General features: G+C 42.7%; 1 protein-coding gene across 2 annotated transcripts in view; it reads left to right on the forward strand.

Annotated features, from left to right (window-relative positions):
- Nucleotides 1-13,229, forward strand: part of HECW1 (HECT, C2 and WW domain containing E3 ubiquitin protein ligase 1) — a 166,061-nt gene that overhangs the window by 37,816 nt on the left and 115,016 nt on the right. For both annotated transcript variants that reach the window (XM_010137917.1, XM_010137918.1), the window contains exon 3: nt 9,785-9,879. In XM_010137917.1, the coding sequence (XP_010136219.1) occupies nt 9,785-9,879 (95 nt within the window). The remainder of the gene's footprint in view (nt 1-9,784; nt 9,880-13,229) is intronic.

Below are 13,229 nucleotides of genomic sequence, written 5' to 3' on the forward strand. Positions count from 1 at the left end.
AATGCCTGCTCCAACCCTGTTTTGAGATCAAGGGGGATAAAAACATGTTGTGATGTAGAGGGCTGTGTTTGAGGCACCTGGCTTCTGAAGTTCATGCGTTATGTCTTGCTCAAGGCTGTGCCTGCAGGCATAATCCCATCATATGTATTTAATTAAGACTTTAAACTACTGTTACCCTGATAAAAGCAAGGAGCTGATGGTTCACAGACCTCTGCTCTAGGAGACAATTACTTGAGGCAGACATAATATCTGAATGGCTTAAAGATACATTGTGGCAGGAGCAGTCAAGAAGTGACTGCTTCGTCCAGGACAACCCAGTGGCTGTGGGTCGCAGTAAGGAGAGGAGAGGGGTCCCCAGCTCTGCCCGTCCCTCCTCTTTTGTGGAGCTGTGAGCTATTGTACAGTTTTGAGTCTATACCTTTCTGTGTCGTCTCTGCGTCACCTTCACAGTGCCTCTGCTGATGCGCAGAACAAAGCTCAGGGGTGTCAGTGTTTTTGTATATTTATTTTCTATCTGTTTGTGTTGTGTTGTAATATAAATATTGGTGCAACTGAGAACACAGGCACTATATCTTCAGTTCAAATTCTTTTCCCGAATGTTGCCAGAGACTCTAATGTAGCTAAGGAGCCACTAACACAGTGAAGCAGATGGCTTTCTGCACACGAGGCAAGGTTCATTTCCAGAGTACTAGAAGTGTAGAGATTTATTTCTCTGCTATTCAGTTTTGATAAAGGACTGTGAAGTCCACAGTAATTAAATGATGAGCAGTTTTAAAACAGAAGTGTGATTTTAAAACTTAGTCTGATGTAATTGTTGCATTTCAGAGGTTATTTTAGATGATCTCCCTCACAAATAGATGAACCGTGTGTTTGGTTTTGCCTGCGATGTTGTTTTTCATGCAGTGTGCATGAGTGCTTAGGATCAGAGAGCAAACTGTAGGCATGGTTTCCAGTTATTCTGGACTCAACTATCACACAGTTAAAAATGCTTTGATGATTGCAAGTTTTTCTCAAATTTGCTCACTTGCTAATGGTCATGGCGAAAAACTCATCGTTAAGCTGATTTACATAAAAACATTATACGCCTGTAGGCTATGGAATTTCATTAAAGTCTCAGTCTTAGTGCAGCCCTTCCAGTCTGCTGTTTGCAATGACTAAAATTGTCTCTCAAACAGCTTTTCCTTCTTCTGATGAAAGACAGGTAAGTTGTTAGAGTCCCCCCGCCTCCAACTCTCACTCAGACTGCTGCCATCAGTCCTTTCTTTACAACAGTCCATAAAGGCGGAGCAGATAGGACTGTTGGGTTTAACTGTAAGTAAATAGATAAAATTCTTGCCTGTTCTGGGCTGGATCCTGCTGTCTTTATGAATACAAAGAAAATAGTTCTGCTGGTTTCAGTGGAATGAGAGATGACTCAGTGCCAGCAGTGGTAGGGCTGAGTCCTTTTTCTTTTCTTTTTTTCCCCCATCTCACATCTCTGAAGATAGTTTTAGGAGGAAATGGTTATTTTCAAGGTTGTGAGCTGTCTGAGCAAACCGAATTTCAATTCCCTTACTCATCTTATGTAATAAAAGACGTGGGTAATAGTCACAGAATATGCCCCAGTGCAGCCTGCAGGTTCTGTTCCTAGCTACATAAGGACTAAAACATATTTTTATTAAAGACATCCTTACCTACTGGCTGGGCCATGGCATCTTTCCACTGATCTTTCCTGTGGTGGGTCTCTGCAGTAGCTGTGCTTTGCTCTACGCTGCCTTGACTCTAGTTGTCAATCCAAACTTACTGGGCACTTTGGTACAGACCCTTGCCTGTGATGAACCGGACTGTGACAATGGCCACCGGATAGCTGTGGATTTTAAGGCGTTCCCACCCCTATCTGTCTGGACAGAATTAGAGCCATAAATCGCATTGCCATATCCCTGCATTTGCCTAACTGGGAGCTTGAATACAAGCCCTCCAGTACACACATTGCTTTCCCACTGTGAAGGCAGCCGGTAGTGCTCATCTGTCCTAGCAAGACCCAAACAGTGCTCTGCTACTTACTCTTTCAAAATCCTTCTCTACTCAAGTCTATGACCACCACATATCACAGGTTTTTTTTCTTCACCATCTTACCTGTTTTTATCAGGCTTCTATGTCCCCACCCCCATGCTCCTAACCTCCCTAGCTACCTTCATCTCTTCCTTCAACAGGGGCAAATCACAAGTGGATTCATATTCTCCTCTTCCATGCTACTTGGCACAGCAGGGAGATTCTCAGGGATACAGTCACCCAGCTCCCAGGAGAGGCACCCAGACATGGCACAGCCAGGAAGAGTTAGATCTGTATTGCAGAAAAAAAGTCTCTCTAGTGCTGGAACATGCTCAGCACAGACAGGATTTCTGGGGCATTTAGATGGTAAAATCAAAGATGTCTCAAATGAGCTTATCAAACTGCATTTTTTGAAGGGGCTTATAAGTTAGCTGAATTTTAATGTACTTTTACAGGAACAGCAGATGGTATATGCTTAGTGTAGTGACTTCTGCTCCATATTAACATGGGGGGTGAAAGGCAAGGTGAAGCCTCAGAAATCTTTAAAGGCTAAAAACCCATTACCCTCACAGCTACAAATTGCTGGATGAAATTTTCTTGCCGTGCATCTCTGTAGATCTGAGGTGGACATCCAGCATGTAAAATTTTATTCCAAATGTATGTAACTTTGAAAATGTCTAAGCAGCTGAAAACAGGTTTATAATGAAAAATGTTAAGCAACTTCAGTAATCAGCAATGCTACATGTCCTGCCTGTCTACAGGTGCTGGAAATGAACGTGTAAGCACCCATCCATTCCAGCTGCTGGCGTTCTGCAGTAATGAGTCTTGCCAGTAGAACAGTTTTTATGAGGGCAGCACATAAACAACAGCCTGTTGAAATTAGATCCATGCGTGCTTCCTGAGTAGCAGGTTACAGAGTCACTTGGTTGTATCTCCCCTGGATAATTTCTGAGTAATGGTAATTAATCACAGCGCAGTCATGGGTAAGCAGATGTATGTTACTTCTTAGGAAGAATGTAGTAAGAGAGGTGTGTTATACAAAGCTAGGCCTAAAATCAGAGTAGTGGAGGATGCAACACCGAGGACACAGGTCATTGAAACTAGGGCAGAAGAGACCATCCTACTGACTGTGAGCATTTATTACCATTAGTTATGAGTGTACTTATTTACCGTACTGCTCTTCTGGTGCTTGGAGACAGGTAGCTGCTGAATCAAATTAACAGCCAAAGGAAATGTAAGTAGAGAGTATCTGTGGATCACAAATAACAACGCAACAAAGAATCAATGATATAATAAATGATAATAATAATCTCTGCTGTTAAAAAGGAGTAACTTCAACCCTGAATGGGCAGCCCTTGTGAAGCAATAGCAGTGCATGATGACATCACCTGAAAATTAAGTAAAATTACTAAATAATTTATCTCTTCTTCAAATATCAGTTTCATCTACAAATATGAAATACATTTGAATGTTCTAACTGTGCATTTCTGCATCTTGATAAATTTGGATTTTTGGCTTACATTTAATCTTGATTAGAAGTTTTCTGGGTGTTCTACTGCTTGGTTTTGAGCTGTTACAGTTTCCTTGCAAAGGTGTCTGCCTGAAATTGGTGATATGTACCGGTAAGCCTTAATTCTGTCTCCAGGTACTTTTATATTTCTTGCCTAGAAGCACTATAACGATCTGAAAGGTGAGATTTTAAAGTCTTATATCTTGCAGTTTCTCGAAAGAAGTCATTTAGCAGTCTGTCCATGTGCGTTTGTGCATGTGTTTCAGAAAATTGGAAGAAGTTTTGCAACTGAGATTAAAGAAACACATCTGTTTAGGTCTCATCTGGTTTTAAACTGTTAGTTGTCTAAAAACTGAGGTACCTTATGGCAAACCGTAGGCGGTTGTGATACTAAACAAATACTGTGAGCAGATGTGGCTTACAGCTTAAGGAAACACGCGGTCCCTAGGTGGCTGAGTAGCAGACCAGCTTGATGGCGCTGCAGTGTCACTGTTGGTATTGGACAGGCAGTTTTTCTGGTAAAACACAAGAAATAAGAGCTATTGTTTTCATGGAGCAGCAACAATAAATGGTAGTGTGTATTGACGCTCTAAGTACAAATTAGATTTGCCAGTAATAACCTCACCTTTTATATTTGTTGTATGTCTTAATTCTTTGCTGACAGGGCAGGTAGAGCATAGGGAGAAACTGCCTACATTTATCTAAAAGCTGTTGGTGCTTAGGGAAAGGCTCCTGCTGATGCGGGAGTCCTGGGATTCAACTCCTTGGGTTGCACAGTTTACCTGCTCTCTACACTGGTAGTGTAGAGATATTGTAGTGGTATTGAAACTCAGGAGATGGGCACTGGAGGTGGCAGCAGGTGGAGAAGGGTGGTCAGGCATGAGAGGTGGGCAGGTTGTATGCTTGCACACAGCTGCTGATACAGCTCATACGTTGTGCTCCACGCTTCATGAAGGTCTCGGTGAGAGGGCACTTTTTCTAACTCTTTCTTCTTCAGGTTTGACTTTCTTACTCTCCCTCTCTGCCTTTCCTTGCCTTGTTACTTTTTTCCTGCCTCCTCCTCCTTAGACAATCCTCATCTTTCTTCCCTCTCACCTGTGCCACACTCTCTTGCAATCTCAGCCTTTTCCTTCCCTCAACTTCAACATTGGTGCTGTTGCTTACTCCATTCCAGTACTGCCACACCTCATACAAGCTGTCTTTAATCTCCCTCTATTTTGGCTTCCCACTGTAATTCCGTGTCCTATTTTTTTCATATGCCTCTCCCAGTTTCCCTGTTGTATTCAATCAGTTCTCCCTTCCCTTGACTCCCTGCCTCCACTTTGACACCTTCTGTCTCTACTTCCAGAGGTCACCGTGGCTACCTTAATTCAAGATGGTCCTGTACAGATCTGATTATACCACAGTATCGTGTTTGTTTATTCTACTTCTGGAAGGAAAACTTTATGACTCATAACTTAATTGCTTTGCTCTCTGATGTGGTTCACTTGGTTCCTACCCACCTACCAAAGACAGCTACCTTTTCATTACTGGTTTTTGACACCTCTCATTTTTCATGCACAAAGTTTGCCCAAAAAAGCAGCAACAGCTCTTTTAGTAATAGATTGAATTGATCCCAAATGACTCTGTTTTTAAGACTGGCATTACTTCTCTGAGAGCTTGTTCAGTGCTGAGAAATGCTTAGCTAATGCCTAGTCACCTCAGCTATATAACTGAAACAAAAAGTATCATGGGAGTAAATCACAATCGTGTTATGAAAATGCCTCAGGTTTATCGCTTGTATCAAACACCAACTGACACTTCCTGCCTCTCCCAAAGAATGTAATTTAGTCTTTCCCTGAAATACCCACTAGGATGGTTAGGCCTTTTTTTCCAGTTTAACAAGGGAAACTGCTTAATCCTGGCAGTGCTTCTTTTTATATTTGAGAGAATAAATCCACCTTTTGGTGAAAGCTAAGCTTCTGAGACCAGACTAGCCTTAGTTAGTGAGGAGCAGAGGATTATAAGAGCAAGTGAACTTTTGAGAAGAGAACTAGGGCAATTTTCACAACTCTGAAAGAATGAGGAAAATGAGTAGGAATAGAAGTGTTTTAAAGGGAAAGGCTATCAAGTAAACCAACAGGAGCAATAACACTGACAGGAGAGAAGAATGGATGGATGATAGAATCTAGGACACCTCTTAGAGGCTTTCAATCTTCAGTACCTCCACCTGCTATTCAGCAGCAGACCCTGCTAGATTTTATTTCCTCTCACTTCAGCTTAGTAAGGAGGTAGAGTGCTTTCAAGGGCTGCATGATTGTGGAGGCAGTGTAGAACATTGCCAAGAAGAGTAATGTTCAGCTGGTAAATTAATTTTCCAGTTAATTTGCAAAACTGATTTGGTAACTGAGATAACTCAGGGCTTTGATGGAGAAATCATTTTCTGCAGACTGGATTTTGGGTTTGTTTTTTTTTTTTCATGAGAGGGATAAAGCTCCGTGGCAGAGCTGTTCTCTGGCAAAAGTGGATTTTGCCGTGAAAATTGCCAAGCAGTTTGGTAATTGCCGCGGACACGAATATTTCTGAGCATCTTTAGACACTGCATGTCTTGGAAGATTACCAGTCTAACTGCCATTTCTGCTCACTGAAAGGAGAATTTAAGCTCATTACTTTCTGACTTTAACATTATAACTTCATTACCCGATCCAGTGAGCTCCTACTCGTAATTACAGAGATGAAAATAACAATGGCATGTATTTATTTATAACTGGGGGTTAAATGAACACCATCTGCACCTGACCTCTGCACTGTGCCGTGTAGCCAGGACAGCAGGACAGAGTTAAATGATCTCTTTTATTCCACAACAAGCTAATCTACAAGACTACAGTGCAAACAACCCTTGTAACTACATATTGTGAATGAATGCCAGCTGGATAATATTCAGGTTAATTTATATCACCGCCTTGCCTGGAGTTAATGGTGCTTTATGCTGATGTGCTGATTACCAAGCCGGTGAATGTCCGCGTCTGCTTGGAAGTGTCTGAGAGGTGATGCAGGAATACAAGAACAATCTTCAGACAGATTAAAATGTTAGGACTCTGTTGAAGTGAAAAACACAGCACCAACAATGTTTTTGGAAAGAATGGCTTTCAGCTAGACAAAGCCCAGAGAGGGTCCAAGTGGCATTTTTGCACATAATGATACTGTATGCAATTTGCAAACTTTGTATGTGTTAAAGTTTTATCTATCTGTTGACAATACCCATTTTCCTAATATTTTCAATCTGAGAAAGATCAGGGGGGAAAAAAGGGGAGGAGGGCAATTAAGAAAAAAGGGTATGCTGTTCCCCTGATGTTTCTTGAACAACTTCTCAAGCTGTGAAGGCCGCCTAAGACTTCTTGCTCTCAGCTCTGCTCTCTGAATGAAACCCTTTGACATTCTTTAATCACCACCTCAAATGCTGCCTGATGAATGGCTCCACCTCTGTCACTGTTCTGAATTAGATGTGACACCTGAATCTCTCTGGGTTGCCTTCTTGCCAGTTTGCGTCTGTATGTGGGCAGTTTGATTGAAAATTAAATTAGAAATAGTAGTTGTGTGAAACCGAGAGGAATCTTCAATACCCACATGGTTCTTTCCAAATACATTCTCAATCATCTTAATAATCCTTTGTTCTTGAAAGCAATACTAATATCTAGAACACCTACATAAGGATATATTCTTTCCTCCTCCTGTTCGCTGTCTAATACTTTTAGTTTAATTAAATAGCTTCTTTTAAAGTGTGGTTTCCCAGGGTAGGAAATCAGTTACCATGTACTTACCAATCTACGGCAAGAATTCTTGCTGTGAGACTGAACACTGGTATGTGGGCTAGTACCTGAAGTTATATTTTATTAAATACATGAGTTAATAAAGATAAAAAATGAAATTAAAAAATCTCTTTGTTCTAGCTCTCAATATTCCATGCAAACTGTAGCTAAAATTCTCCAGGGGAGAAGAAAATTAAGATTTGAATAATTGGTGAGAACTGCATGTTTTAGCTATTGTGAGATCCTCAGCTTTTGCTGTCTTCTCGGTGAGTAAATGAGTTAGCTGCTGAGCTGTGAGAAGACCTGCAGAGAAAATTACATTGTGAAAATTCAATCTGGACTTGCAGTTTTTCAGTCCCACAAGCTCATCCAGCTTTTTTGCTGCCAAAAAAACCTAACTACTGCTCCCAGGTGCAACAATGGGGTCGCTTGCTCAGCTGCACTGACACCTCAAGTCATTCTGTTGAATTTGCAGAAGCTTGTTTGGGGCAAAGTTACGAATTAAACCCCAAGATGAGCAACGCAGCCCCTCGTGGAGGTGCTGAAGGACTGTGTAGTCTGTTCCACTTCTTGTGGAAGGCTGTGAAATTAAAGGAAGACGTGTAGATGTCTGTGCATATAGTGGGAGAGGTGTGTGTTTTCACTGTGTGAGCAGAAATGTGCACCTGGTTGCCTGATGAAGAACGAGCTGTGAGGATGGAAAATACGGTGGCAGAGTAACTGCCTGTGCTTCTCGTCAACGGGTGGCACGTCCCTGGTGCCTCCCCAGGGAGGAGCGCTGAGAAGCCACCTGGAAGTAAGAAGCCCTCAAAGTACTTGGGAACATAATCTCTTTGGTTTTGATTTCCCAAGTCACATCTGGAAGTTGGGAAGGCTTTGCACACTCCTAAAGCTCTTTTGTCTTTCAAAAAACAAATCAGGATTTGTTTATCCTCCTGTGTATCTGTAGGGGTCAGGGTAAGTAATTCAGGCATGTGTTTTTGAGGGTCTCCACCGCTTTTCACATCCCCCACGGTTGTGCTTCCACCTGGGGTATTACGTGGTGGTTTTTTGGGATCTACCAAATGGCCGATCACAGCACCATAATCTGTGGCCAGGGTCCCAGCTCTTGATGTTGCATAATCTTTTGTCACAGCTGCACTGATTTTGCTTATTTTGTTACTGGTGTTAAAAGAGCAACGTAATTCGTAAAATATTGTTATTCCTTTGTTATTTTCTTACATAGGCACAGTAGAAACAGTGAGTGGAATTGTGGCTCTGGAGGCAAAGGTTGGTGCTGTCCCTGGGCCTCAGCAGCAGCTGCAAAGCACGATGCTGAAGAAAAGCTTGTTTATATAACTTTTTTTTATAAAAAATTTGCTTTCTGAGTACATTATGGAGCAGCTGAAAATTTTCATGGCAATATCCAGTTAAAAATGCAAGATGTGAACTCTTTTATTTAAATAGGCATTTTTCAGATCCCATGACCATACATAGACACGTGACATATATATAGCATGTATCTGCTGTGTCCTGGCTGTATGTAGGCACGTACCAACCAAGATCAGACCCTGGTTAGCCATGAAGGAAAACTCCTACCTGCAGGATGCGTTTCAACAAGTCACCAGTCCAGGCAAGTGAGTGACTGGGATTGTGGCAGATAACAGCAATTCATGTCTGTAGTTGCAGTCCAGCAGAGAAGCTGCTGAAGGTGTCTTGCCTTCTTGCAGAAGACAAGAAGGTGAGTAGTAGAGGGATGATTGAACAAGAAGCTGGTTTCTCTTCTTCTGTGGCTTGGTACAGTTACTAAAGAGGGTTTCCCTCACTTAATACATTTGTCTGAATATTAGTGCATGTGGCAAACAGCAGCACTGTGAGTCCAAAATCACGGTGTTGCTTCTGTTCTGCACTTAATGGAAACCTTTGGAAGTCAGTGGAAATACACCAAGGTGAGGTCTTGTGGCACTATGCTGTTCTCTGAAAATGTTTTAATGTAGTTACAGTCAGAGCACTTAATCTGTGTAGATCTGCATCCGTGCCCTGACCAAGGCCAGAACGATGTGGCTCAGTGAAACCGGTCAGTGTGCACCTGTGCAATGTCGTTGTCCTGAGGATGTTTCACACTTTGTCTACATGCTGATGTTTGTATGTCTGAACAGGGAGGATTTCGCTGTACTCACTTCTCTTCTTCCTAAGGTAGCTGAGCGATGCTGATCAGGTACTTTTAAGGTCTGTCAGTTTTAACTGCTGCTCAGAAGAGGTGGACATTTTAACTTTTTTTTAGACACAGGATCGAAACCGTAAATTTCTCTCTGGTACAGGCAAAGATTGGAGGCAGAAGGTCTCCTGTCATGCCAACCAACCTGAGACAAACCACTTGCAGCTTAACAGCTTGCCAGCTTTGTGCCTGTGAGCTGCAACCGATCATGCAGCTTCTCCCTGGCAGTTCTGATCTAAAATAATTCTCTTTTTTTAGCTGAAACAAAGATCTGCTTCAAATACTACCATGGTGTGAGCGGGGCGCTACGAGCCACAACTCCGAGTGTCACAGTGAAAAACAATGCGGCTCCCGTAAGTTATGCCGACCTTTTATTTTTTTCTGTGTGTGTTCCCTGCTGTCACTGTTATGCCTTGCTTTCTCTGCCTGCTTTGTCTACTTTTGTATGAAAACTGAACGTATTTGCTTTTCAGTGCACTGTGGTACAGAGGAATGGGTAGTCTTTCCGTTAAGATGTGGGTTTGTAGGCTAAGGGAATACAGATTCAGTTCTCAATCTGTCACAGATAACCTCTCTGGTTTGGGGCAAGTCCCATGTCCTAGCTGTATCCTGTTGTTTAAAGTTTTCTTCTCTGTTGAGTGGTGCAAGGCTCAGGTAATACCTCTAGAGGATTTGGCATCCTTGGGTGGTAAATGCAGTAAGTATCCAGAAAAGAATTTTAAGGTGCTTTTTTCAAAATCAAGGTGTGAGCGTTTTCAGGGCAGTGCCACTGAGTTCCAGGAACAGCTACGCTGTCACACGCTCCCATCAGTGGTAAGAATTGGGCATTCAGGACTCCATCCATCAAAGGACTGAACATCATTTTTGACGGATTGAGGATTCATTGAGAGCAATTTTGATTTGCTAGAGCCTAGCAAAACTCTGTGGCTCAAATGGCTCTAAAAAGCTGTATATCTTGCCTGGGTTTGGAAAATTTGATCACCCTGAGAGTGAACCATTTTTTAGAAGCCTGCAGAGACACTTGCTGACCTCCAAAGCTTGTCTGGCCTTGCTGACAGTGTTTCACTGCCTGCCAGGCCCATCCTCTTGCATGAGCTGAGGAGTTTTATTCCAACCAGCATCAGAAAAGCATTAGCTCAGGTGTTGTTTAGTCTGGAATTGGGCTCAGGAATGAACTGCCTTCCCTGTGGGTGTATGTAGGTTCCAGTGGGCATCACTGAAGATAAAATTTTTAAAGTTCTGGTGTTTTTTATGTGGTGGTTGGGTTTTTTGTTTTGGTTTTTGGTTGGTGGTGGTTGGTTGGTGTTTTTTTTTATAACCCCAAGTTAATATTTCTAGGAAGGCTGAAGACTCTCCTGTGCTGTGTGTTAGCTGTGTCTGATTGTACCAGGGCCAGGAAGAATTAATTTTTTCACCTTTGACCCATGTAACTACTTTGGTGGTTTCTCTTTGCCTTCTTTTGGCGCTCACAATAGCTGCAGACGGGATGCTGGGTTAAGGCTGATGGCATGTCTTAGGAATAAAAGGTATTTGAGTCTTGCCTTTCTGACATGCTTGCAGTGAAGCCATTCATCAGTTTCAGAGCCTGAAGCGTTTCCTTCAGCTGTCGTCAGCGAAACACTGCGGTGTGGCTCTGGATATTCATTGTGTGAGATGCCGAAAAGCTCTTCTTAGCCCATAGTGAGGGGTGTCTCATTTACTCAGAGAACTTACTACAGATTACTTACTACAATTTCTTAGTTAACATCAACCTGTGGGGGACAATCTGACATTGATTTAGTCCCAGTCTTCTCTGAAAGGTCAGCCAGCCAACCAAGGCAATAAAAACCAGTAGGCTGAGAGATTAGAATAATTTTTATGCACATGAGTTTGAACCAAATAAGCAAATTTTTCAGATCTAGTATGGAAGCATTACTCTTTCATTATTAAGAATCAGCAGTATGTTTTAAGTGCATAGAAGAACGTCTGAGGACCTGTGCAGTGGCTGTGGGACCTTAGTGTGTTAGAAATAATAGCCTTGCAGGCAGAAAATCTCAATAGGGATCATGCTGAGGGTGTAGGGGCGGAAGCTTTTCAAAAAGCTGGTTGCCTTGAACCAAAGGGAATTTTGCCATCACAAATTCACCCTGAAGCTTAGGCTGTCAGTAGTGGGATAGAGCGAACGAGGCTTTGTGTATTTGACACAAGCAAACCTTTTCATTTGGCACAGCTTGGGAAAAAGATCCAGAGCAGGTGTCCTTTGAGAAGCAGCATTTGAGGACAGGTGACCTTCTGGGGACAGTGTTTTCACTGCTAGCACAGACTCATCTGCAGCTGATGCCAGAGCCACCCAAGCAGGCTCTGTCCAAGCCTCCGGGCGTGTGGCACCTCCCGCGGCGGGGGCAGCAGCTGGCGTATTGGCTGCTTGGTACGTGTCCGGTCCTGTCTGTCAATGAGATCTGCAAACACTGATAGCCAGCAGTACCCTAACACCACAATTTAAAAACAACAACAACAAAAACCCCCTGCATTGTCTGTCTGACTGCGGTTCACTGCAACTGAAAAGGGAGAAGAAGCTGGAAATAGTCATGCTGGGGGCTGTAAGCGGTTGCCATCCTTGTTCGCAGCTGCTGAGACCGTCTTTAACTGGCAGTTAAAAGGAATCTTGCTTCTAGAGGGGGAAAGAAGGTGCTGTGTTAGTTGGATGTCTTTGGTGCTTTAGGCTGAGGCATCTCTCGTTTCTGGTATTACGAATGTTCTGCTCCATTTGAGTTTATCTCCTTCTGCTGTAACCCAGTTATTAGAGCTGCCTCGTCTGCCTATTAGGATGCCCTGCAGTTCGTTTGTGGGTGAAAAGTCCTGTCACATTTTATCGCCTGTGAATTGTCAAGCCTGAATATCTGGGAGTGAGGGTCTGTGTGCTTTGGCCAATTTATACATGGCAGGAGCATAAATGTGAATTTGGGGCAGCAGATAGGCCTGGGGGTAATAAACGGAGTAAAACAGAGCACCTGCAATTCCGGAAGAAAAGGAACTGACTGGCTTCTTTTTCTCTCGACTAGTGGCATCCTGAAAGTGGTGCTGCTTCTGCGTGGTAGTTTGTACTACTAAAGCATAAGCATTACCATGGTACAGATGAGCAAACAGTGTTCTCAGTAGAAAAGAACATTTTTACAACATCTGGAACATTCCTCTCTTTGTTACTCTTCATTTATTCGTAACGTTGTAACCACGAATTCATCTTTACGTCAGACATTGTTGTAGAAAAACAATACTAGTTACAGCAATTAATTCTAGCATACGGAATGAAAGCGAAGACCCTTTTCCCCTAAGAGTTTATAGCCTAAAAAGATAAATTGGATACAATTGGATCGCAATTAAAAGACAGTAAGTGGAGAATCAATGTTTTAGCCTCGGGACAAATGTCTTCACTAAATTGGCGGCATTCACTCGCTGTGTATTAGATGCAAAGCACCGTGGCCGATCGAACCTCTGGAGCTTTCGTGCCACAGTTCCTGCCTCATAGATCATGATGGCGCTCGTCAAATACACTTAGCATCGTGGAGACAGCTCTGTAAATTTGAGCTAATTATTGAGAGAAACCTTCTCTGTGTCGTGTTTGTGTGGAAATGCTGCCTCAGCTGGGCTTCCCACAGAAGGTATTACCGCTTGATAAGTTCCTGCTATTTGGGGGTGACTGATCATTCCCGAACACTTCATTCTC

Source organism: Buceros rhinoceros, unplaced genomic scaffold, assembly GCF_000710305.1.
Source record: "Buceros rhinoceros silvestris isolate BGI_N320 unplaced genomic scaffold, ASM71030v1 scaffold3756, whole genome shotgun sequence".
In the NCBI taxonomy this organism is placed as follows: domain Eukaryota; kingdom Metazoa; phylum Chordata; class Aves; order Bucerotiformes; family Bucerotidae; genus Buceros; species Buceros rhinoceros.